This window comes from Urocampus carinirostris, chromosome 1 (genome assembly GCF_059441175.1).
Source record: "Urocampus carinirostris isolate Australia breed hairy pipefish chromosome 1, RoL_Ucar_1.0, whole genome shotgun sequence".
NCBI lineage: Eukaryota > Metazoa > Chordata > Actinopteri > Syngnathiformes > Syngnathidae > Urocampus > Urocampus carinirostris.
In genome coordinates, this window is record NC_142349.1 from 50873846 (window position 1) to 50901801 (window position 27956).

A 27956-nucleotide genomic window follows, 5' to 3' on the forward strand; every position below is an offset into this window, starting at 1 on the left:
ATGGGACATTCATTTTTAAGAGTTACCAGTTGATATAATTTACCTTGATCTGACACATCAGTAGATTAAAATCCATATAAGAATGGCTCAGTTTTGAGCCATTTTGGTAGAAAACAATAAATAAATAATAATATAATCATAAAATTATAAAAATGAACACTTCATTGTAACCTAATGTCATCTGTGTTTTTTTCATTGACATATGTGACATGTTAGGTGGAACACTTTAGCAAAATCTTTAGCTGACTTGTATCGGCTTTAGCTTACTGATGAATTTATGAGGAAGGAGTAGTGAAAATTGACAGTCATTAGAAATAAAGATTACAGATGTACAAAAGTAATAATTATTCATTGTCATAAACAGTTCTGCATTTAGCCTTGATTTAAATGCGAAGCCTCTGTGTGCAGCGCAACCACCCACGATTTTCAATTGTGCTGACCCCGACTTTGACTCCTCCGCATCTTGCTAGTTACATAATGTGAGAAAATAGGAAGGACAATCAAATGTGTATTCTTGAAATATATAAGAGGCCTTGTTAATGTGACTCAATAAATTAAATGGTCGATAACTGGAGTCACCATGGTGAATGTTTGAGTTTGTGTTTTTATTCACAAGTTTGATCCATGCGAGTACAAACCTTCACCGTGATCTCGACTTCGAGGCTTTAACATTGCTGAGTTAAATGGACTCTCCCTGAACACCATTAAATACTGCAAATGTTAAAATTATACTTTGGGTTCAGCTGGATGACTGGCTAATAAATTTGCCTCAAAGTTCAGAGGCCCCTGGGTTCTAATCTACCAACTGACCTTCAAATAAAGAGTTAGTATGTTCTCACCCATGCTGTAGTGCAGGGGTCAGGTACCTTTTTGACCCGAAGAGCCATAAAAGCAAAATTGTTTAGATTTTCTTTTTTTGTGAGCGAGCCACTAAACACTTTTAAGACAAAATTCAACAAAACCGTCGAACCCGTGGTCCAGACAAAAGCTAATTTTTCAGCACATCTTATGTCACTGCGGGATGTTTGATGATTTGATCAAATCTATGAATTAATGGTAATAAATATACCACTTAATATTACTCTACCTCCCGCAGTTGAGACTCATTTTGACTTGACTGCCATTATGTCCTAAATAATGGTTTCAAAACAAGGTGAGAGCAAAGTTATTTTGTGAAAATGTCACAAAATACTGCAAACAAGGATACCAACGTATTTACCATGAGTGCAGACAGCGCTGTAGGAGGAGTGCACGCACCCTGTGTATAACCCCGCCCATACCTACTGCTCACTTAATCAAATTGCTCCAGATTGCTTTGATACCAGGTAAGTTTGTTATGTGGCTTTTCATCATAAAGTATCTCAACAATGAACATAAATTGTTGTATAAGCTTCAATATAAAGAATTATTTAGCGTTTTTAAGCCAAAACGGGGTCTATTGGAATGACACCTTGACCGTAAACTGTAGAAATTGTGTCCTATATATCCTGGACTGGACCCTTCAGTCTCTTAACATTGGGATGATATTACATGTACTTTTGCCTGGTTATGAAATGGTGCGCAACACGATCAGAGGGCACATTGGACCCTACGAAGAACTGTTGTCAACTGTGCGCAGACACAAATGTCAGTGTTATGGTCACGTCACAAAATCATCAGGACTGGCCAAGATTATTCTCCAGGGTGCAGTCCAAGGGGACAGGAGGGGTGGAGACCAAAAATGAACTGGGCCAACTACATTAAGAAATGGACTGGTGCCAACTTTGCCATGATCGACAACAGGCCAGGGACTGTCAACAGTGGAGAAGGCTGTCCAGAGTTATGTGCCCCCACGACTTATGTGGTTAAGGGATCAGTGAACCGCGATTCAAATCAATGTTTTAGGTTTGTTTTTCAAAGTTTTTGTACCGTTAAGGCAGTGATGTCTAACATAGTGCCCGCATGCACCAGGGTGCTTCCGGACCTGTTCTGAAAATAGTTCACCAGTGCTGGCTCATTGTAGGTTTTTAGTAAAATTATTGATTTAGTGGTTGAATGAGTCTAAATAACCATACTTCCAATAATTAACCTGTTAAAGGGACAGGGTGTAATATCTAGTCCCTCTTAGTGGTACAAAAAAAACTTTCATTCAGTAAATAATCTAAATAAATAAAATTGATTTGAATAATGAGCAAAAATACATGAACAATCATACCAATGTTAATTCTTATTAAAAAATTATACATTCAGAAATTTGTATTTATTGAACATAGTGGAATCCTTACGTAGAAGTCGATGCCATGTTTGTCTGCCGTCTTGTTGCTTCCTGTGGCGCTGGTTTTCGTTCGCAGTGCCATCTAATATTAGTACAGACTGGGGCTTTAGTAACAGCATCACCATAATTATAACATTGTAAGTTATTTTAGAAATATACATAAAACTAGGTGCTCTTTACGTGAATCAGAAACAAAAATGTTTGGAAACCCCTGCACTAGAGTTGTTAAATATTACACACTGTCCCTTTAATAACGGGAATTTCAATCATGAATTACAGGGAGCGATCCAAAATACCCGAGATATTCGTTGAAGCACACTGTCCTCAAGTGGCCATATATGCACAGCACATAGCTTATGGTCATTTAAATACTTTTTAAGCGGTGACCATAAAAAACATCAGGAGGAAATATACTATGATAAAATGGACTCTGATTACATGTACCGAGCTCCTAATAAAAAATAAAAATATTATTTAAAAAGCATCGCTCATAGTCCATGCACTTGTGTTAACGCGTTCAAATTAAACAGTTTCGCTTACAGACTGAGTCCTGGCTTGCAATCAGATGCAGAAGAACAATACATAATTGTATGTTTGTCGTATTATTCTTATTTTTATTATTAATTCTATATTACGATAATACATTTGAGGTCAAACGAGTAGCGACTCCAAACAATGTTCGGTCACGAGTTTACGTGAACGCATCGTCGCCGCTTGCCTTTTCCATAGTGATTGGTCGAGTTTGTCCTTGGTTTCCTCCAACTGATCGGCGTTCGACACGAGCAAATGGAATAAAGGGAGATAAAGCTCGAAAGGGGTCGAACGCTATAAAAAACGAGCTTTTATAAATCGCAAAGCCCACCGAAGCCGACGCAAACTGGTAAGAAGTTGAACTGTGTTGTTTTGTCCCATGCTTCCCGTTACTACAGAGACCTGCACGACAAATAGAAATAGATGGTGCGTTCAAGACCTTTGTTGTAGCGCGTGTTTTGCGTCAACCAACAATTTCACCTCACCCCAATTTTGGATTAGGATCTTACGTTTTCAATCTAAAACGAATTTCACATACACGGCTTATTTCCCCGGAAGTGTTAAATAAAGAAGTAAACATAACGTAAACGGCGGAACGCGGTTGCTATGCAGCTAGCCTAGCGTCACCGAGAAGCTAATGTCCTGCTTGTCATCGTGAATTAGAGTGAATAATTTCTCAGCACGAGACAAGCACAAGGCATCACCAGATCACCGAGGCTAGTCGTTTGCATCAATGTATATTTGTTTTTCGGTGTCGCATAGGTTGTTCATTGTTTATATCTGTTGCAGGAACCTCGTGTGTACGTTTAGCAGTGGAAAAAAACGTGCCTCCCGTCATGTGAATTCGGGTTAGTCGAAACAAAATGCCAGAACTTGCTGGAGCCAGATATTATATAGTCTACTTCCATTGGTAAAACATTGGTCCGAAGTTATTCCGATGAATTAAAGTGTGTGTATTTTCGTTTCTTTGACTACAGTATTGTATTCCGAAGAGCTGCACAATCATCTGATTAAATTTACTTTTCGGGTGACTGCTTTTAAAAGCTGCAAGGCACTTTTAAACAAGCACCTTGCAACGATATTATTTCCTTTTAGAGGCTTGATAAACATTTGCAACAGTCAACTATGAGTTTAATAGTTGCTCAAAATACGTTTTATAACTTCTACTAAAGTTCTTGCTAAATGAAAGCATAGTCTTTCCTCCCAGTTTGCATGAATGTTTGCATACATTTACAAAAAGGTTGGTGTTGAGTGTATCAAATTCAGAATTATATGTGAAGCACTTTGCAGGCAATAAATTGACACTTAAAGTGCTGTATCTAAGGTCTTCATTGACTTGAAAAGCGCTATATAGATGCAGAGCATTAGACATCTAAACACTCAGTGTACAAATGGTAAATGGTCTGCGTTTCCATTGCGCTTTTCAAGTCAATGAAGACCTCCCAAAGCGCTTAACAATGTGCTTCACACTTACCCATTCACACACACACTCACACATCAATAGCGGCCGTGCAGCCATGCAAGGCGCCGACCTGCTTATTGGGGGCATTAGGGATTCAGTGTCTTGCCCAAGGACACTTCGACATATAACACTGAGGAGCCGGGAATCAAACCTGTGCTCTCTTGATCCCAAGACGAGCGCTCTACAATAAAACAAAAACATCCTCTTCCTTATCCCCACCCAACAACCAAAACTGCTAATGCACAGACACATACAATGATTAGAATACAATAAAGACAAAATAAATCGTAAAGAGTTACAGTGGAACCATGAAAATTCCTCAAAGGCATTTAATTCATTGTTGTAAAAATAAGGCCTCAATTGGCATTAAAATGTCTTAAATCCAATTTTTGAAAGTTTTTAAAATGTGAACACATCAAAAAGATTTATATTTGTTTGAACTTAAAAGTATTTGGAACATTATCAATTGTCGTTTTTAATAGTTCACCAATTAACTTTCTTGGTCACATGATAACGGAACTATCAAAACGGTGATGTGATTTAATTCGGGCCTATCAGTTCAGACGCTTGTCTTTGGTCTACCACAGCACACATAGAAACGTTTACTTTGGACCATGGGAAAATGTAAATTTGAGAAGTGGCTTTCCGACAAATGTTTTTTTGCCATGGCTAAAAGCTGTGCCAGGTAATACAGTATGTTCAAGGCTTAATGTATTGTGCGCAAGAAATATTCATGTTTTTTTTTGGTTTTGTGTGTTTCAATTGTTTTTTTTGACAACTTTGTCTTAAAATTGTTTCAAAAAAGCATTAAAAAGTCTTGAATTTAACTTAACTGAGACCTGAAGAAACCCTAATGGCGATAAAATGAAATATGATTATGGCAAGCCACAGTATAAAGAGTCTTAAAATACGGCTATTTTACCGCTAACATGTTTTTGCTATTTCAGTTTTTTGTGTCTCGGGGGTGGGGTGTGGGGTTATCAAAGATCCATCTACTGTGGCCCAAATTGCCCTTCCCCCCCCCACTGAACAAGAGTTTGTGCAGCCCAGTAGTGTTGCATCAATGAGAATCTTTGTTTTTCTGTGAGTGTATGCAAACAAACATTTTCGGAAATAATTCATTCTTTCTCATTTAATTTGATCATATAATCATCAATCTTTGTGAACTACTGATCAGCAGCCAGGCAGCAATTGGTTTTGTTTGATTGCACAAATTCTGTGTTGTGTGCTCCTCTGAGCCTGTTTAACGTTTCGGTTTTGGTTCCACGTCTGTACTTGTTGCCTGTGAAAACAAGAGGTGCTCTTGCACGTGTGCTCAAAGGCCAAACTGTGAGGAGCAGTCTTACATGGCAATTTTAAGCACTACCTTATTTAGATGGCCTTTTCTTTTACTAATTATGCATCCAATTTCATTCTGAGACACCATAGATGGCAAAATCTTTTGCTGATAATACAAATCAATTCATGCCCCTTAGTGTAAAAACAAAAAAAGTTAATACATGTTTGTATGATAATTTTATTTTCAAATAGTTGTAGATGTGTAATGCACATTTCATAGTTTGAAACTTTTCCCCAACAGGCTGACATTTTTCCATGCCATCTTGCTACTACACATTGAATGATTTTATACATTGGACTATAAAGGATTTTATACGATTGAATACAAATTACATTTAATGCAAAAGATATTCACTGACTGGAGTGTGGTGCAAGGTCAGGGCACCCTGGTAGAATAGAAAACGTTGTTTACAGGAACGCCGGGAACGGGACGTAAGGCTGATAAGATAATTAGCACATCCAGCCAATAGGAGAAAGCTAAAGGACTTCAGAAGAAGGATTCACACGGACTCAAAAGTCACTAATTTGTCCCTTTTTGATGGAGTACTCTTAGTTACATTGTTAATGAAATTAAATCTGCCCCCGTGTGAAAATGTCTGCTTTCCTGTTCATCTTTTCCCTCAAACGAGCGCGCATAAATTGTTGGGTGAATGTAGGTTGTGTTTGGTTAATGGAGTCAGATAACTAATCCGAACAATTTGGTAAACGGTACATTTTGATAATTTATTCCCAACAATTCGCAGAGATGACAATTTTGCTAAGTTTGCTTGTCCAAGTGGTGCTTCCTCGCCCTGGTTTAGCCACTATAAAACTTTCCACAGCTGTGCCCTGTTCGTGATTGTTTCCGAATCCCGTGATTCAGGCATCTGTCACCTGTCATATTTGCTATTTTAAGAGTTTGTTCGCCTATCTTTAGTCGTTATCCCTTGCTAATGTTATTGTAAGCGGCTTCAGGTAAATAAAACGTATGGATTGTTTCGGTATCATCCATTTTCAACTAGCTTCATTTACTTTTTTCGCAAAAAAGCAATATTCGCATAATTTGGAGACATAAGTATTTAAAGTTTAAGATGTTTCCATTGAAGAGTAAATTGCCTATCCTTTTACGAGAAGTCCTAATAATCCCATGATATTCACCGGTTCCTTGAGGGCAAAGGTCAAATTGTTGTAGAAGATGGCTAAAAAAAGAAGAAAATATCGAAGAAAACTGCCTAATTAACCACAATATTTTAAAACTAACTTTTGCTTGCATCTACTCCTCCTCCAGTTTGAAATAGTAGCCAATAGTAATGTTTGATAGTTGCAATACAAAGTCCACAGTTTGTTCTTTTTATTTTCCTTTACCTATTTCCACATTATAAATGTTATTTTCCTATTTATGTTCAATAATGTTGTCAACAACATAAACACTCTAATGAACAACACTGACGTATTTACATGACGCGTGGAAATGCAATACAAGTGTCTCAATTGCACTTTTAATAAGGTTTTATTTTTCTATACATCTCAAAATTGTGTAAAACCTTTGCAATATTTGGCTTATCTTAAAATTCACACATATCTATAACCGTTTTTTTGTGCATAAAATTGAGGCTAACAGAAATGCACCTATAGTCAAGCAAAAAAAAAAAAAGACATCGCTGAGTCCATTGATCCAGGATTCCACCACTGCTTGACTATGTTTAATTTGCTCCCGCAAGTTTTTAATGGTGTTTGAGTCTTTTCTGGCCAAAGTGAGTCCCTTGTCCAATGCCCACTTCATCTCTGCCCAGCTTCAGCTTGTCACTCTTTGTCAGCGGCTCGGGGTTGATCCAACTTAATCGTTTTTTCGTTGTCTCTTACAGGGATCTGACCCACCTGTTCTACGCCATAATGCTTCTTTGCTCTTTGAAAATATTTGGTAGTAGGCTTGTGAATTTAAAAAAGTGGAATCCTTCTGGGCTTCTGTAATGTGACTTTTTCGAATGCACACTCCGGGTCTTTCTACAAAACAATGACCTTCAGTGGTGAACCGCAAAGTCTGTTACGAAAGTACTTAACATTTTTCAACCAAACTGTTTTAACAACTGACGTTTGTTGTTAATGTTTTATCAACAGACATTTGTTCTTCAGACTGTACTCATTTAATTTCAAATATGTTTGTTATATGTCTGGCATTACGCTTGCGCTTTCTTTTTTAGCCAAATATCAAATGTACATTGCATGTTATCAAAACCGTATTGGCTTGAACGTTACTTGAATTTTACCGAGAAAAGTCAGTCTCCGTTTAGTTCCAAAATCCGCATCCCTTCTTGTGACTATGAGAAAATAATGATGAAATTCATTATTAAATGTATTTTTTAAACAACAACAAACACTTTTAACTCTGCATACAGCATATGGAACTCCTTGTTCGTCAAAAGAAATGTATGCAAGTCCGAAATGGTTTTACAGCCCTGCAGGTTGTAGACACATCAGCAGACAATTTGTTTGTTCAACAGCAACTTTGTATTTGCTCCGCCCTCTGTCACATAGGAAGGGCTCAGCGCTGCGTGGGTGCCCAGGGATCCTCTGCCTGAATGCGTGGAGAGTAGCGGCCGGAACCCAAGCGACATGAACCACACCAAGGGCGGCCTGGTTATCTTCACTGCAAACTCGCACCCGTCCAGCCGCGAGTTGGGCAAGCGGATTGCTGAGTGAGTACAACGCAACCTTTTCACTCACTCACCAATAGAGCGGTGTCACGATTCAAATATTTTCTTTCAGAAATCGGGAGAGGGTAGCATTTTGTACAGAACAATGCATTTCTAAGAAGTTTCCTGTAAACGATGCTCCCATGCGCTGTTTCCACCTGAATTACTGCTTATGCAGCGATGGCTTGCAGCATAACCCACACAACTTGGAGGTGTGCCAAAGTTGCAAAACATTGGGTTGCTTCAGAAAAACATAAGCTTAGTAGAACCCTCCTTTCCTACTCATTGCTCTTAGACATTTTTACAACTCAAGCTTAGAAGATCCGAATTGTCCATCTTTTGAAACAGTTTCGAAAGTTAATTGTAACAATTGTATTTGAAAAGCTGCCACTATACCCACCCTCCCTAAAATAAACTCCACATATTATGAAAATGTTTATGTAAAACCTCGTGTTTTAGGTATTACAATAACACATACAATTAATGTTGATATTTAATTGTACATTTAGAGACTACAGGTTCTCTAGTCAAGTCTTAAAGAGAAGAATTCGTCTATGATTTTACCTTTTTATGAAAACCTGATTCGGTCCCTTAATTTACATAACCACACTGCACACGTGAACACCAAAATACATTTCCGAATGATCTGAGTGGATCAGAGCGCTCCAGGCCTATTTCCAAACACACGCATGCGTGTTGCTGGAGTGGAGAATAAGTATGGGCACAACCTAAATAACAAAACAACCTTACAGGTTTAACTTGTGTTTAGTTGGTTTTGGAAGTGATAACCCTATCAAGCTGATTCAAATGCTAATCAATGTGGTGTACCATTTGAGGTTCCACCTTCAAACAGAGCCTGCCTCACAAAGGGCTCTTTTCTGAAAGATTCACCATTTAATTTAAATTATCTCATTGAATGTCTTAGAAGCAAGTCAAAGTGCCACCCTTTAATATTCTGAATGTTTGTGTATCTCTTTGGTGTTCTGCATTTTTACCCATTTTAACACTTAATGTTTGTAAACTCCTAGATGAATTAAGTGATTTGTAATTAATAACATTTAATGCATTAATGGACTTTTGTTCTTTGTTTGAAAAGTTCAACTACATTTTCAATCAAGCTCATTTTGGTGGCTAGTTGGTTACTCCGGGGACTGAAGGCGTTTTATATGATAACAAACTAACTAGAACATTCTTGACAGACTATTTATTTTACCGTTTTATTGCTACACTAACAAAAAACTGCAATGGCAAGCATTAAGTCACTATCTTACCTCGCCCTTCTCCTTTCCTTTCCTCCTACCTAATGTGTTGCGAGTCCCAGAACAGTGTTGGTAAAATTAAGATAATAGTAGATAAGCGCAGTGAAGATAATATTATGAAGGCTCTATGAACTCATTTGGGCATTGTTAAAACATACTTAATACAGAAAATACTCCACTTTCAACTTTTTGAAGACAACTCAGATGACACACCCCACTCTTAATCAGCTATTATTGTCCTGTCCCTCAACTTCTATGGTTAACAAAGTCCTAGTTGGCACTTGGAAAATTTTGGTTTCACTTTTCTCCACTTGCCCAGTTGAAAAATGCCTTCTTTTGTGTTTTTACTGCATCTCCTTCACGTTATACCTGTCGGCCATTTAAGTGCCAAAATTAAAGTATCGTATTAGAGTTAACCCACCGTGTCGAAAATATGGCCAGAGTCCTGCTGCCTGACTGCTAGAAGGCCTAATCATGCCAAAGCTAAAAAGTAAGCAGACAGGCTGTGATCATAGATAAAGTGTTTGCAAGCATTTTTTATCAGCTTGAGCGTGACTAACTGTCAAACACTTAGGGTCATTCGCTTTTGGCTGTTTGGCTCTAAGCCAAGCACTAATTTGGCTCCTCCTTGGCAGGTTTAGGTTTTATCATATTTAAGCTTATCCTGTTCTTTCTTAAGGAAAAGACCATTTTTGGGGGTGCTTGAGCACCCCTAAAAACAGGTTGTTACCCCAATGGGTAAAAGCTCACTGTATTGAAAGAATGCAGGAGCGCAGCGCAAGACAAAACCCTGTTTATCATCAAATCAACGCAACATAAACATTTTAATTAATCAATAAACCATTTAACCCAAGTAAGAAGTGAAATGACAGAAAAAAAACGTGCAAGCGAGAACGCCAGAGCTTCTGCTCTATTGCAGGGGTGGCGAACAAGTTTGACACAAAGAGCCAAAATTTTTAACTGTGAGAGTCAAAGAGCCACACCACGCACTGACCTGCCATGACAGACAAACACACACAATTAAAAACATATTATATCCTATAACACACTTCTCTCCTTACAATACAACAAGTATTGTTCTTGTGTTGATTTCAAGGAAAGTGTCCACCCTCAATACTCACAAAAAAAAAACTAAACATGAAGCCACAATATATAGAAAATATGATGAGGCAAAGAGCCGCATTCTTATTGGCCAAGAGCCGCATGCGGTTCTACTGTAGAGCCACGTGTTCGCCACCCCTGCTCTATTGTATAGCACCGTTCTAACTGTCTAAACATTCCAATAAATCTTTGCAGTGTTTTACGATGACACGATCACACTACGTCACATTGCGATATCGATTCGATTTCGGTTAATCGTGCAGCCCTAGCAAAATCTCTCATGACATTTGATGTACTCCGTTACAACTCCAAAAATTCATCCCAAGCAGGATTTATTTTTTTCACTTAACCAACGGTTCACGTACAGTTTAACTATGAATATATATTTTTTATGAATAAATTAAACTTTTAACATACCACTCCTCATGATTTATATGTGTTTGATCCTGCCTGTTTGGTGCAATGAAAAGTAAATAGGCTGCCGGTCCAATCTAACTTGAAATCGCAAATGACTTAAATATCCACAAAATGTCTAATTTCATGTATACTTTTGTAAAAATGTAAAATAATTTGCTTGAAATTCGAATTAATTTACTAAACATGAACTATTGAGTTTTACCATTGGCTTTCTGCTTTTTTTTTTATTTTTATAAATCCTCACTTTGTGTTTTTTTTTCCCCACCGGCCTGGATGTATAAACTTTGGTTAGGAAACTGCAGGTACCGAGTTTGAATCAAACACCAAACTACTGTAAACAAAATGTCTACATTTGCTCCTTTTCCTTACAAGATTCACTTAATTTTCCCACTTCAACACGATTCAACTCAATTAACCATTACCTTCCAGCCTAATTATTCTATGTCAAGTTAAAATCTTCTCATTTACCAATTTCTTCAGAAGATAGTATATCGTAGAGGTTGAAACTTGGTTAGCAGTATGTACCGGGTTTTCCTACCAGTGCGATGGAGCTCGTCTTGAAACTTCATTCCACTAAAGCATTGTCTATCAGTGCTACAGTGTTCAGCTTTTCAGTATCTTCGCACAATTTCAATGAAATAGATATGTCTAGTATCAATATAATTTGTAATTTGGTAAAAAAAACCAATGGGAAAATAGCTTTTATTAATATGATCAGGGGATGGTGTAATTATAGTCTGTGGTTTGCAATAATCTGTGGTCTGTGCAGCCCTTTGAGACTCTTTGTGATTAAGGGCTATAGAAATAAACATGACTTGACATGACTTGATCAACACAGAGTCGAAGGGATCGAGTGTAACCTAGTCACAGTACAATAATAGTGAGGGTGGATGATGGTATCTGGATTCCTCCATGTAACGTAAATTCGCGGTGTCGAGGAGAAAACTTGAAGTAAATCCAAGCCTGTTTCGATTTTAATCACATCTTCCGCAACTATATAGCAATTGATATTCCAAACCACATTCATAAATCGTGCTATGGTATTTGGTTTTGTGCTTCACAGAAGTAATTGAAATAATTTACTGTCTGTGTTCTTTCAGGCGATTAGGTGTTGAGCTTGGCAAGGTGCAGGTTTACCAGGAAGCCAATCGAGGTAAGACAAAGACTTACTGATGTGTCTCAGGGAAATGCATCCTCAGTTTTTTTTAGACTTTTGCAAAACTAGTTTAATTAAGACTTAATGTTGTAGAGTGCTTCAAAAGACATTGGATATGTTGACATGCAGGGAACAGTCAAGATTCGGGTCAGATTTCAGGTTTTTTAGACCAATCTGAAAGATCTGTTTGCAATACTAATGATGAGTTAGGAATAAGCTTCTCGGAAGAGGCCAAGCACGAAGTGACACAAATACACATTTTCTCATTTAACTTTCGATAATCAATAAAGGAATGTATACTTCCCACTCACGACTGAGTAGGGTAGTTGTACCCTCCTCTCTCAAAAAGTTTGCTCTGTTGCTACATCCCAAGTATTTGCAAGTTTTGCTGGTACGTTGCTCACCAGAAACCTGGATTTACTCCATATGAGTATTATAAACCAATGTTGCATTTTTGACTTGGGGACAGGAAATCAAAGCAAAACGATGCAAACAAATCAACTATTTTACATGAGACTTTTTAGTGATTAAGTTCTCTGAAGCACCAAATAAAAGAAAAAAAGCCATTGTAGGAAAAAATAAAGCATGCAAATAAAGCTCTGGAATAGTGAAAGTGTTTCAAATGTAAATGTTCTGCATTTATATAGTGCTTTTCAAGTCAATGAACACCTCCCAAAGCGCTTTACAATGTACACTTACCCATTCACACGCAGTCATATACCGATAGCAGCGTCAGCCATGCAAGGCAACTACCTGCTCATCGGGGGCATTAGGGATTCAGTGTCTTGCCCAAGGACACTTCGACATATAACACGGAGTAGCCGGAATTCAAACCTCCGACCTTTTGATCCCAAGACGAGCGTGTGAATTTAGCAATTCAAATAAAAGTATCTGAGCTATACTTCCATTTACCTGGTTTCCCAAAACTTGAATGTGCATTATTGTATAACCAACCTGTGCCTACATGTAAACGCACTGATAAGATATTTAATGTTAAGTTTTCAATAACTAAGCTGCTTTCCTTTTGGTTAAATGCTTAAAATTATTGCCATGTTTCTCAACAAGTCTGCTTGGAGATGAGGCAGACACTTCTCTCTGGTGTCCTGGCTTTGCCGTTGCATTTTGTCGTTCCTCGTGATTAACAGCAGCGGGCATTAGTTTATATGGCATTGTCTTATGAAGTCTCATCGCGCCCAGGAGCGCAAGTGCATGCTACACCAAAACACTATGAATTGTGTATTGATGCAGACTACGTATTGGTTATAGACATTTGTTATGGGCAATTCAAAAAGATGAAGGTAGTATTTTCCAGTGGTAAATTGTAACGGGTAGAACTTCCTGCATCTGAAAACGTAAGCTACATATTACTGTAATTTTAGCCAACTGCTATAGACGAAGAGATCTGTCTCAAAAATATTTACACTTGTTCAGATTCACAAATATATTTAGAATTTACTCTAGATACAAAAATCATAAATCTACCCGCAAATCGTATATAAAAATCGCAGGTATATTTGTGGATCTGCAAAACGATTCACACTGGATTTCTTCTTTTAATGGTAAGGGAGACATTAAATAATTACTTTTGAAAATCCTTAAAAAGTGCTTGAATTTGGCCATAAAATGGGTGTACGAACCCTGTTTAGGTCATGGAGAAGAATGTGTTTTCCATGCGACTCTGGGAAAGAAATGTTTTTGGGCTAAACTTTGTGTCAATACTACATTTTTGGACACCAACAGCCACGTTTTTATCACACCGTGGAGTGTTGTTGTCTGATTGTGTGGGAGACACCACCTCCTTGTGAAGGGCATTTTGAGGCCTTGTTATCCATCTTCATGTCTTTTGTTCCCATAGAGACACGTGTACAAATCCAAGAGTCCGTGCGAGGGAAAGACGTCTTTGTGATTCAAACCGTATCCAAGTAAGAGTGAATTCTCTACTTTATAAAAAGATTTATTTCCTTCATTTTCCAAGTTATCTTTTGATCGTTTTTTTTTCTGTTTGTTGGCCCAGCAGGGATGTGAACACGACTATTATGGAGATGCTGATCTTGGTGTATGCATGCAGGACGTCATGCGCCAAAAGCATCACAGGCGTTCTCCCCTACTTCCCTTACAGCAAACAGTGTAAAATGAGGAAAAGGGGCTCCATCGTCTCCAAGCTCATCGCCTCCATGATGTGTAAAGCGGGTAAGAGGTTTACTGTGATGAAGGCCCACAAGTACGTGAAGGGGGTTAACACTGACCCTATCGCTTGTGGTTTTGCACAGGCCTCACACACCTGATCACTATGGACCTCCATCAGAAGGAGATCCAAGGCTTTTTCAACATCCCAGTCGACAACCTGAGAGCATCGCCATTCTTGTTGCAGTACATCCAAGAAGAGGTCTAATGCTTGAGCACATTACAATGCTTGTTTTAATTTTCTGTGCTATTTTCGTGTCTTGTGATGGGTACAAGTAACATGCTCATAATAATTAATGAAAAAATATACAGTAATCCCCAGTTTTTTTAGCTGTTCTTAAGTATCTAAAAAGAACCTGTCATAGGTGAAATCCGCAGAGTAGTCTTTATTTCTTAAATAATTAATGTACAATGAAACATTATGCAGAAGCCAGAGAACATGTTACTAGTAAAACTAATAAACTATTTTAAGTACTTTGTACAATTCGAACAAGAAAGGACAAGTTTTTCTACTACAGAACATAAGTCGCATCAGTCAAACAAGTCAAGTCATGATTATTTGTATAGCCCTTAATCACAATCAGTCTCAAAGGGCTGCACAGACCACAGATTATTGCAACCTACAGACTATTATTACACCATTCCATGATCTAAAACCTACACAAGGGCAAGGAAAAATTCAAAAACCTCAACATGAGGAAAATGAAGAAACCTTGAGAAGGGACCACACGTGAGGTAATTCTCCGCCCAGGATGACCAGGCTGCTACGGATTTTGCAAAAAAAAAAAAAATACACAGATATTGTCAGCATGAAATATAGGTCATTCATACGCTATAGAAAAAATGTGTTTTATAAGCCTCAAGGTCCTACTGAGCAGACTGAAACCACAGGCTGAAAACGTCATTGCTGAAGAATAGGCAGTACTACAGAACAGAATTTTACTCCATGCTTCCTATGCATGAAGTTTCAACAACACCAGAGAAACTGCTTTCATGTCTATGTGGATTTCAAGAAGATGTTTGACAGAGAATGGCAAGCCGCCTTGTGGGCCATCATGTGGAAGTACCAAATGGGCCAGAAACTAGTTCAGACGAATGAACAGCTCTACGCCAACACTAGCAGTGCTGTACTGATCAATAGTCCCATTTGAGTGGTTTCAACCATGGTGCCTTCCCCCTCCAACTTTATTTGACATTCCCGGAGAGGATCATGACTGAAGCCCTGGAACAACATAAAAGACTGGGGTCTATACTAGTCAGGACTGGGGTCTATACTAGGGCTGCACGATGAACCAAAATCTAATCTATATCATACCTGTCAACCTGTACGGTTTTGCCGCACAAAGTACGTTTTTTTATGCATTTTAAGACGAGTACGACGTAGAAGGAAATCTGTACGGAAAAACGCAAATTTGTCAGTCGCATGCGTCTGCCGCCTGGGGATTTCCCATCATGCATCATTCCGGAAAAAAAATGGTGTACGATTATTTTGTACGGGAAAATACGACAGTGTGTACGGGCATGCAGCCGTGGAGGTTGACAGGTATGCTATATTGCAATGTGACGTTGTGCAATTGTGTTATTGTAACACAGCGCGGTTTGAGCTTTGTGTGAGCAGACAGAAACCCTAACATAGTCCCACAGCAGAGGGCACTGTTTTCTTAATAAACATGTCAATATGATTAACCCTAGCGGTAAGGACTATTTTTGTTTTTTATACAGTTTACATTGAAACATCAATGAAAACAAAATACGATTTTTCTACTGACCAATCTAAGAAAAGAACATTTAAAGTTAAATAAAATATTCCAGGGGATTTTTATGGGTTTTTTTTTCCACAACACCGTGGCAGGTCATTTTTACCCAAGGAAAACAGTAGGGTTTAGTACTCACAAAATAATAAGATAATAACTAGCACAAATAATGTACCTTTCTTTTAAAATCAAAAATGCAATACTGGTCTGAAAAATCATGCAGCACTAGTCTATACCGTCATTAACTTATATTTGTTGATATTACCCGACTGCCAGAAGAAGAACTGGAATTTAGAAATCTAGTCAACCGCCTGGACAAAGAAGGCATCAATCCTGGATGGGATGGAAATCATGCATATTAACAAAATAATGACAAACATTCCCCATAGTATCACCACCAAAATCACAATCATCCACCAAGTGCTTGAACCTGTCACCAAATTGAAGTATTTCGGAGCTGTCGTGTCAGAGTTGTCGGAACCAGAAATGATTGCCTGGATAGCTCAAACAGCACACTTGCCAGACTTTAACGATTCAGAGGGACAAGAACATTGCAGTTAAAAAAAAAAAAATCAAGACACTTATTACTTTCATCTTCCTCCACGCTTGCGAGAGATTGACTCTCCCAGAAAAGCCAGAAAGAAAAATCCAGGACATGGAGATGCGATGCTACAGGAAACTGTCAGCAAACGATACGGTGTGCAACACCAACACAAGGGGCACGTTGGTCCTTATGAAGAACTGTTGTCAACTGTGCGCAGATGAAAACTGCAGTGGTATGGTCATGTCAAAAGATTACAGGACCTGCCAAGAATATTCTTAAAGGCACAGTCAAAGCAGGCAGAAGAAGAGGAAGACAGAAAAAGATCAGGGCCAACAACATTAAGATTGGACTGGTGTCAACTTTGCCACGGCCCATACTCGGGTCAAAAACCTTTAGCAGTTGAGAGAGCTGTCCAGAGTTGTGCGATTAGTAATTTAGATTGCCATATAGTATTATGTTTTATTAGTATTAAGAGGAGGCCGACAACCAATATTTATTAGTTGTAAAAGCTTAAAAAATATAATGAGAAATTTTTGAGAGTGCAAAAAAAAAACCAAAGAACATTTTTTATGAATTCAAATAAAACTTAAATAGCTTTCTGAAACATTGTACAATGAATGTAAAATTTCAACACAACTTACATGACTAATCTTTCATAAGGGCATAGCAGTAACTCGTATAAAGTTACACAAAAACTTAAATAGCTCCCAGATTTTTTTTTTACAATAAATAAATAAAAATGTCAATACAATCAACATGACTTAAAACAAAAAGTGCTAGAGAGCACAGAGCCAGATTGAAGAACTAATATTATGGTAAGAGCTTATCACTTTCGATTTAGCATGCTTTTCATGCTCTCAATTACAGACGCGCTTGATTGATGAAATAATGTAATGATAAGAGCTAATTTATTAGTCTCTACCTGAAAGTATCTCTCTTAAACAGAATAACTACACTCTTTACGCTATTTTTAATTGCCACAACAGTTTTCTATCGCGGATATGTCGGGACAAATTAGCCCCAGTCGCTTATCCAATCAGAAGGTGTGGGGTCGATAGCAGGAGTGGACGGGAGAACAAGGAGCATAGAGTCTCGGCTGTATGAGACTAAATAATCTGCTTGTCGAATGAAAAATATGCCAATATCATTGCCGTCAAATTCCCAAATAAAGGTGCCAATATTCAGCCCGCCTGACAATCAGTCGCCCTCTTCTTAGTAGTGCCCTAACCACCCAGGCACTTGAGGGATGTGCGACCATGACTATGCCTGTAAATGTTTCTATTCCTTCTCCGAGATAAACTCTGAGACTGTTTGGCCAGTCAGAGTTTAACGCAAATCTGTTCAACTTCGAGACTGATAGGGGAGAATTGGTCATAGCGAGGGATTACTGTATAAACAAATATAAATAAATGGCATTAGTTTTGCGGAATGTGATTGGAAAAAAAAGACTTTTATTTAGAGCATAAAAAAAAGAAATAATTAAATCTAAAAACATGAGATCTGTTCTCTGACCCTTTTTCTCCCGTTTTCTTTGTTCATGCAGATCCCAGACTACAGAAACGCTGTTATTGTGGCCAAATCGCCAGCTTCTGCTAAAAGGTTGCTTCCTCTTTTCCCAACTGACATTCAAATCAAAAGTCGCTCAATGTGAATCATTTGTTATCATTCTTTGGCCTGGTAATAAGTTAGTCACTGATTTTAAAAGATTATTAGATTGTGTACACGTTGCATATGCTCACTGAAGTTATCCACGTGATGGGGAAATAAAGCGGTCATTTTGGTTTAATTCTGACTATAGGACGTTCTGCCAGTCCTCTTCTGGATCATCTAAGTGCTCCCTAGCAAAATTCATACAGGCCTGGATGGGTGCTGGTTTAAGTAGGGGGAGAACTGTAGCACTGCAGGATTTGAGTTCCGAGCAGTGTATTGTGTTGCCAATGGTACGCTTTGTAACTTTTGGGTCCAGGTTATTAATTAGCTACTCGTGTGCCCTTGAAATCATTTTGACCCCACCTGGTGAGATCCTACATGGAACCCCTAATCGAGGGTATTTGTGTAGGTCTTCCATTTTCTAAAATTTGCTCTCACCATTATTAACCAGTGTTGGGCGCATTACTGAAAAACAGTAACTGGTTACAGTTACCAGTTATTTCATTTAAAAAGTAATTCATTAACCCCCACAGATCTCGGATACCAAAAAGAAGCCGGTTACCCTGAAAGTAACTGGTTAGAAATTGCCGTATATGATAGAAACTGACTGCCTATAAATAGCCGCATAAAAAACGGATAGAAGAAAACATGTAAAGCAACCTGAGGTATCAGTGAAGCCTCCATAGTTCTTGGCCTGAGCAATATTCAAAGCTTACAAACGCTTATTCCAGACACTCCATATCCATTTTGTCCCTGGGCTTCAAACCACTCGAGCATATCCTTCTTCATTACTGGGTATTGTCAAAGACTTTTTCTTTTTCTTCAGGCATGTTTTTTTCAGAAATAATTTTCAAAATAAAAGACCAAAATTTAACTCACTTACTGTAAGTTGTGTGCTTACATTTGCCCCTTTTATTTTCCATTGTTTTGTTGTTCCTGTACCTGCCACATCCCCACGCACTGCCTAGCATTGACTAAGGGTGACACACAACCAAATCTGTGCAGACAAACTGACCCCTGATTTTAAATAGTTCATGGTTGTAAATTCGGTTTGGATATGAAATGAAATGATCTGCATTTATTTAGCGCTTTTCAAGTCAATGACTTCCCAAAGCACTTTACATTGTGCTTCACATTTCCCAATAGCGGCCGTGATCTGTGCAGCCATGTAAGGCGCTAACCTGCTTATTGGGGGTATTGGGGATTCAGTGTCTTACCCAAGGACACTTCGGCATGTAACACGGACAAGCCGGGATTCGAACTGGGATCCCTTAATCCTAAAACGATCGCTCTACTTCCTGAGCTACTGCCGCAGCAGGTCCCGTTTGGGCCCTTTCACGTAAGCTGTGCCGCTGTCACGCTCAGGATGCCCCCTACGCTGGGCGGCCATTACTTTGATCCTAGGCCCAAGCAAAGAGCGCGCCACCACCCGGTCACAAATTCACCAAGCGCATTTCGGCATGAGTTTCCTGCGGCCTTCGCAGTCTAAGTATACGGATGCATTGATCTACCTAATGAGGTCTTAATGACCCTTACCTATATGAATATATACGGTAAGGACAATATCTCCATGAGGTGAAATTCAGTGTTCTCGTGCTTGAGAGGACGCCGCCATAACTATAGTAAGTTGTACTTATCATGGAAACATAAACATGTCCACCCTTTAGCGTATGTTGCTAGCGGATCAAGGGTTGTATGGGACAACGTAAGTGATAAAGAAATATCCAGTAAACCGAGGACACTGTAATTTATTATCTGCATTTCATAAATACGGGAATAACGCAGTAACGCACCATGTAGCAATGACAGAAGAGCCACAAAATGGACGGAATTACTCGTTATCTAGAAAGGTAATTTTGTTCCAGGCTCGCTCTCCTTTGTATTTCCTTTGTCCCATCACTGTTGATAACTTTACACCAAGCTGCTTGCCAATTCCAGAGTCAGCTTTTTCATCTTGATGCAACCATTTAGTTCATAGTGTCCATTGATAGCTCTTTGGTCTTGGCCATAGTGGAGTTTAGAGTCTGAAGTGTATGAAGTTTCGAACTGGTATGATTTTCATTTTGTCTTTCAATGTAGCCGTTAACCTATGATGGGAGTCGCAGGCCTTTCATCTTTTTGAGTGGAAGGACTTGCACAATTTCTGGTTGACGAAATACTTCCAGCGTTCATACAGGTGCTTGAAATACTTGAAATTGCTTGACGTTTAATGTTGTGTTTTCAAGGAAAGGAAATTGTTTAAGTTTTAGGTGAAGTGTTTATGCATGCTTGAAATTGTTGCCATGTTGCTCAACAAGTGATGCTAAAAAATGATGCCAACATAGCTTTCTGGTGGCTTTGCCTTGGCATTGCATTTTTTCTTCCTTGGTGATTAACGGCAGCTGGCATTTGTCTGTATGTCAGAGTCTTATGAACGGCATCGCCCATACCGATTGCGCCCAATAGAACTTGTGCATGCTACACTTAAATGGGGCACTATGAAATGTGTATACGTGCAAAGATTTTCTATCAATTATACACATTTATTATGAGTCATGAAAAAAATTAAGGCATCTTTTCCCAGTTAACAAATTGATTGGAAAGAACTCTCTCTAACTGAAAACGTAAGCTACATATTACCGTAATTATAGCCAACTGCTATATAGGAAGAGATTTGTCTCAAAAATATTTATATTGTTCAGATCCACAATTATATTCTCGATTTTCTCAAGATCTAAAAATCATATATTAAACATCCAGGATTAAAAATCGCATATGTAAATCGCAGATATATTGTGGCTCTCCAAAATATGTGATGTAAACCGGTCTCTTCTTTTGACGGTGCTGGAGAAATTTGCAAAATTGGATTTGAAAGTCCTCAGAAAGTGCTTGGATTTTGAACCCCTGTACAGTACTTGTTGTTCACCACTGTAATTTGATAATACAGGATTAGGTTTTGTCAGTATTGCCTTGAAGGGTTTACTTTTTTAAAATAACATGTTGACATTTTTACTTGGACACAGGGTCATTGCAGAGACCGTTACATCGAAGAACAAGTACGTCAACTGAAATTTTTGTGACTCTTGCAGGGCCCAGTCGTTCGCCGAGCGGCTGCGTCTCGGCATCGCCGTGATTCACGGCGAAGCACAGGATGCAGAATCGGACCAAGTTGACGGGAGACATTCGCCGCCCACCGTCAAGACCACCGGGGCAATTCACCCCAGCATGGAAATACCATGTAAGAATGCACCTATACACCAGTTATCCTCAAAAATACCTTTTCACATTGCACTTTCCAGAGTGTCGTGTGGAAACACATTGTGTTTGGTGATAGGCAGGTATCAGGGAATAAACCTGCATTGGTGGGATGTCACAAAGGTGTCTCCAATTGGAGAGGAGCTGGAGGAGTGATGTGTTGCTTTTTCGTAGGAGAATGACTTAAAGTTGTCTAACAAAGCTGTACAGATTATTCTTGAAACATTAGTGTAAGATCTACTGTTCCGCTTTCTAGCTTCTCGTAAGACATTTTTTGCGCCACTAGCAGAGAGCTCATGAACTCTTGAAAGACCATTTTGGTCAAAAGTGGATTAGACCAATTATTAGGGTCAATTAAACCCACCAATATGTATTGTTTTGGAAAAACTTTTACTCAAACCATTTTTAACACACAATTGAAAATGTTAACTATATAATACCGTAATTTTACCCAAAACCTCCATGGGGAGAGATTTCTCAAAAATACTTACACATTTTTGTTCAGATCCACAAATATATTTGCGATTTATTCAAGATCGAAAAATCCTGTGTCTTGATGAATGCACACGCAAGAATAAAAATTGCAGATATATTTGTGGCTCTGTAAAATACATGACCCATTAGAAAATTGGCTATGAAAGTATTTAAAAAGTGCTTGAATTTGGCCATGCTAAAGAGAACCCTAAATATTGCACACCCTTTTTTAGTATTGTTCACGCGACAGCAGGCAGGTGCCTACATCCAGTTGCTATTGAAGTGTCTCGGTATAAATGAAGTCCCTCATTCTGTTTGTGACTTTTAGTGTTGATTCCCAAGGAGAAGCCTCCCATCACCGTGGTAGGAGATGTAGGCGGCCGCATTGCCATTATAGTGGTAAGAAATGAGTCAATTGTTTTTTGGGACAAATATCAGCAGGAAAGGCGCGTTTCACGCATCGTCCCCTCTCCTCAGGATGACATCATCGATGACGTGGACAGTTTTGTAGCAGCGGCGGAAACGCTGAAGGAGCGAGGAGCCTACAAGATCTTCATCATGGCTACGCACGGCATCTTGTCGTGCGATGCCCCCAAGTTCATCGAAGAGTCGTCTATTGACGAGGTAGGTCCACTTGTCCTCGCGGGTCACAGCTGTCTCATTTTACTTTCTTAATTTAGTTTGGTTCTGGTTCCAGATCCAGACTTTGTTCTCAGGCGGGGTGGATCAGTAAAAGAATGTCGACTCCAAATTTTTAGTTTTTTTTTTTTAAGTACAGAAATCCCTCGGGTATCACGATTAATTGGGACCAGAACCTCCTGGAAAAAGTGAAAATCTGAAAAGCGTACTACACTTTCCTAAAACGCCCAAGGGTCAAACTTACCTCGGGATGATGTCCTTACCTACTAAGAGTATACCAGAGTTGAATGAATTTTGAATTAATGGTCTTTACTGTCACTATACAAAAGTGCAACAAAATTTGAGGGCCTCTTCTCAGTTCAAGAAAGCGTTCTAGAGAGTGGCTGGTTAGCTGCATGCTAGAATCGGGTAACCTCGAATTGAGCCAGGTCTCTGTGATAATTAAAAAACAGCTGTCCAAAATGGAGGGGTTTTCCACGAGTTGGTACTCCAGGTCATCTTTCTCATGGGTAAAGATCTGGCGTTGGTGAGATACAGGCTCGGCAGGGGTGGTTTAAGATAGTTGTTAGCTTAACCGTAGCAGTAGGCCGGACCTGCAATCTTGCTATTTGCCTTCTCTTCCTACACCACTCTTGTCGCTTCCCCAACTCGATAACAATTCAAGGAGCACCTAGTGGTGATCACCATTACTCTGTGCTCTTCTGACTTTCATCAAAGTCCGATTTAATTTACGATTTATTTTTTCAATATAATGAGCTGCTGAAATACTAGCTGTAGCTGTAGTGGGAAGTTTGTCCTAGACACATTGACTTGTACGCTTGCCCCGCTGTTTGACTGACGGCATCCCCCATCTATCACAGTTACGCAGACAGTCATGCCCACCCAACAGCAAAGCACTCCCTAAATTGCCCTCGTGGGAGCATTTGCTGTGTGCTGGCAGCTGATCACAATACATGAAACCTTGATATCGATGATAATAGACGATTCAATTCAAAATCTGTAGCAACGATAACTGAAGCGCAAAGTAGTGATGGGTCTCTCTAGTTCTAGTTGGACCCATCACTTTGCAAATGTCTATTTCGTGGTACTATATCGTTCATCTGCATGCTGGTAGTCAGCTCTTTTGCATATATACTGCCCTCTAGCGAACGGCGGGAGCTATTGGTTTGCAGTTTAAAAAAATTAAACCGTTTGATAAGAATGACCTAGAAACTTGCTTCCTTTTTAGACATACTCAAAAATCTATGGCAAGTCAGATTAAGCCATCCAACGGGCTGGGTCCCGGCCCGCAGGCCGTATATTTGAGCAGGCTGCTTTATTCCCAAAGGTGGTGGTGACCAACACCATCCCGCACGAGCTGCAGAAGCTCCAGTGTCCCAAGATCAAGACGGTCGACATAAGCATGATCCTGTCCGAGGCCATCCGACGCATCCACAACGGAGAGTCCATGTCGTATCTTTTCCGGAACATCGGAGTGGATGACTGAAGAAGCGTCACGCACACACTCACACTGTTACATGCTATTTTCTTTGTGTGACCTTAAAGCGTACACTGTATATATACACACACACACACACACATTACTGTATTTTCCACACTATAAGGCGCTCAGGATTCTAAGGTGCACCCACTAAAATAGATCTTTTGTCATATATTTTTCTTACGTAACGTGCACTGAACGATAAAGCACATGAAATTGAAAGTACAGTAACAGCTACCGTGTGCATTTGTGTGTAACCGTTAGGCGCTTTGCACGCTCTCCCTATATTTGCAAAGATAAGATGATAAATGTCGCTGATCAAAATAGCAAAACATTGTATGCGACGGGAATGGAACCCAAGTAGCGGCGGTGAAAGCTGAGACATGTTACCACTGGACCACTTGTGGAGCAGATGGCATGTGAAAAGGCATCTCAAACTATTTTTACTCGTGGTGCATTAAACGTTGATTTGCATAGTGCATTCTGATAGGTTAAACAGTCTCCACTTCTTCACCTGTGCGTCAATAAGGTTGCTGTTAAATATGTATACATACGTAAAAGAGCTTGTACATTAAGTTGTCGAAAGACTTTCCTTTTTATCCACTCTCTTTTATTTGTTGATGAAAAGATGGAGAGACGATTTAATCGATCAGAATGCACTACGCAAATATCAGTGTTCTTTGCACTGTGAGTAAAATCTGTAAAATAATGAACTTTTAAAGCCTTATCGTATGTCATTTGTACCACTAGTGGTAACGTCTCGCACCGCCACTACTCTGGCGGGATTTTGATTGCATTCAATATTTTTAACAGTTTGGTCATCAAAATTCATCAATCATTGCACAAATACAGAAGTATACTGTAAAACTATATGGTAACGCATATCTCACATTACTGAATGCAACATCAATCTTATCCACCATATTCTGCGGTATATAAGGCACTCTGTGTTATGAGGCGCACTTTCAAATTTTTGGCCGTATTTCGGTTTTAAGATGCGCCTTACAGTCTGGAAAATACGGTACATACATGAATTCCCTCAATGTGCTTTTCTTTCCCCCATAAATTTGAAAAAAAAAAAAAACATCCATGAATTTCACTTCTCTTGAAACTTTGGGAGGGAAGGCCCTCACCTGAATGTCCTGAAATCTTTACATCTTGTATATGCCTGATATACACTCCCAAAATGTTTATCTTTGGTTGACCATCAATCCTTTGTTTCAAGGACCATATTTTCTCACTATAATGCCCATACTCCAAAATGGTCTTTAGTGATATGTTTTCATATGTAAGGGGCCTCAGATTATAAGGCGCACAGAATTGAAACTACAGTACGGGCAAGGGTTGCACAAAACATGCGCATTGATCAGCCAGAATATACTGCTGATTAAAATTACTTAAGATTGGATGCAACAGGATTGAAACCGGACCACAGCGGGGAGAGCGCTGGATCCTATCTTACTAGACCACTAGGGATATTTTTAGTCACGGTGCCATCTTGGAGAAAGGAGAAAAGGAAAGTCGTGTTCAAAGTTCTACTTAAATGAGAAAATGCATAATAGAGAAAACACTGGTGTATCTAATGATGAATCAAATTTAACAGACATTACAAATCTATTGTAAATGTTATGTTCATAGTTTACGTTGTCGATAATCGATTTTAAACATGGCCGCACGTAACATCTGTCACTTAAAATGCTTCGTTTCAGCTGAGAAAATGCAAAACAATAGGCCGATTTTTAATCACTTCTTTTTTTTCTCCATTCCCTAGCATTCATATCTGGTATTGTGATTAAAATGGTGTGAATGAGATAAGACCTTTTCATATGCCATCTATGTCCCTAGTGGCGTTGGTAAGAATACGTCAATCCCACTGTTTCTATCTGGGTTGTTATACAACGGTCTTGTGAACTGATCAAAAATTGCACATTTATCTTAATATACTTGTATGCATTTCCATCACACACACACAAGATTATAAGGCACATGTTCAAATTTCCGGCCAATTTGGGGTTTTTAGGTGCGTCTCGTAGTGCAGAAAATACGGTACATGCTAGAAGATGAATCTTGTTTTTTCCTGTAGTATAGTTGCTACAAAGTGTTATGCTCCTGAGATTTTTTTGTTTAATGATTAAGCAAATGTAGTGTCAAACCATCCAATGTTGAGTGTGTTATGGCTCCTAGCAATTTTAGCTAATCAGATCCTTAGTTTCTTTCCTGGATACACACTCCTAGATTTGTGAGTGAGCTGGAGTCAAAGTCCACATCACAATGTGACATAAGGATTCTGGTAAATGAGTGGCCTGTCTTCAGGATAATTGTCAGAGATGAGTGTCCTCAAAGAAAGATTGTAGCACGCGCATGCCAGTGCCTTTGGGCAGTACACTCGGGACACAAACGGGCAAATTTTGTTTTCAGGTTCTTCCGCCTGTTTTGATTCGCAGGTTGAGACGATCTCTGCTGCTGCTTTTAGTTTGAAGTTTTATTTTTGGTCATTCATGTTTTGCATATGTACCTCGCGTATCTGCTACTGATTAGTCCATCCAGCTCGATGGGTTAAGAATTGTGTGCTGTTGGCATAGTTACAACTACAAATGTACTATTTCAATAATAACTGGAATTAAAAACGATGTAATGTGTTCAGGCATACTATGACGGTGTAGTCGTTGAACACATTGTGCCATTATCTTCTTATTACCTCCTTGTCTCGAATGCCACAAAGCTGTTCAAAGTCTTTGAGCAATGTGGATGTCAATTTGTCCCTCAAAAGTCAGATGTCCTTTATCTGCGTAAATATTTGTAAAAGTTTAAAGTTGATACCGTCTTGATGGCGATCACCCTTGAAATATATCCATCATAGAAACCCAAAGCTGGGCATCTCAAATAGCTTTTCAAGCACAAATTGACTGAAGCAGGTCTTTACTTTGCCAGAGGTGGTCCAAAATGTTTTGTATTTATTTTAAGCACCAAATAAAAAATGAAAAAAATGTCCCGTGTTTGGCTATAGGGTTTTCACTTTAAGGTATAGGCACCTGTGGCTGGACTTAAAGGCACCTTAAGGGTAATTGAGATCTTGAATGACATATCCATAGTGGCGTCAATCCGGGATTGCTTACCTTAACTCGGGGGTCTTTAACCTATTTTAAGCTGAGAGCTACTTTTTGTTAAAAATTAGCGCATTAGGCTACCAGTTTAATATGCATATATCAAATAACTTGTTATTGCTATGTTATTACCAGGTTATTTATTGAAAATGGGGTGAAATGGACTCAACCACTAAAATGATAAATCACAATGACCAAGCCTTGGGTTTTCACAACTGCTCCGTGTGCTACTCAGCTGTCCTGGGATGCTACCTGCGGGCATCACGTTGTAGACCCCGGCCTCAACTGCATTGCAAAATATATATCTGGTACCACTGGGGGCTAATACTGATTATTTTTAAAGTGACTGTGTGTCTGGTAAAAAAAAATCTATTTAAACAAATACTATTGATTAAAACTATATGCAAAAATACACCAACTATCGCATAAACGTGCCTTTTCTTAAATACCATTGGGTCAAGGAATCTATATTTACATAACATGGTTGTCATCTTACTGCTAAGGGTACCCTAAAAAAACCTCAAAAGGCTGAGCATAAAAAATTAGAAAAAAAGTTGGGTTTGGGGGCAGCACGGCGGCGCAGTGGGTAGCGCTTGTGCGGCATAGTTCATGTCATGGGAACCTGTCGTGGGTTCAAATCCAGCTCCAGACTTTCTGTGCGGAGTTTGTATGTTCTCCCCGTGCTTGCGTGGGTTTCCTCCGG

General features: G+C 39.0%; 1 protein-coding gene across 1 annotated transcript; it reads left to right on the top strand.

Moving 5' to 3' along the window:
• The first annotated feature begins 2862 nt into the window (after positions 1 to 2862).
• On the top strand, positions 2863 to 27136 carry LOC148375067 (phosphoribosyl pyrophosphate synthase-associated protein 2). Its single transcript, XM_088344187.1, has 11 exons — positions 2863 to 3134; positions 8100 to 8260; positions 12135 to 12187; positions 14046 to 14112; positions 14208 to 14380; positions 14461 to 14576; positions 18216 to 18271; positions 21391 to 21539; positions 22359 to 22429; positions 22508 to 22654; positions 23997 to 27136. Exons 2-11 carry the CDS (start codon positions 8178 to 8180, stop codon positions 24153 to 24155), a joined length of 1074 nt encoding a protein of 357 aa, XP_088200313.1. The 5' UTR covers positions 2863 to 3134; positions 8100 to 8177; the 3' UTR covers positions 24156 to 27136.
• Positions 27137 to 27956: the final 820 nt, after the last annotated feature.

What these genes read in the sequence shown, in the direction of transcription:
- LOC148375067 (XM_088344187.1), top strand. Translation starts at nt 8,178, where the DNA reads ATGAACCACACCAAGGGCGGCCTGGTTATCTTCACTGCAAACTCGCAC. An exon ending in TTACCAGGAAGCCAATCGAG is followed by an intron (nt 12,188 to 14,045) that starts GTAAGACAAAGA and finishes TTGTTCCCATAG; the next exon opens with AGACACGTGTACAAATCCAA. An exon ending in CTCCATGATGTGTAAAGCGG is followed by an intron (nt 14,381 to 14,460) that starts GTAAGAGGTTTA and finishes GGTTTTGCACAG; the next exon opens with GCCTCACACACCTGATCACT.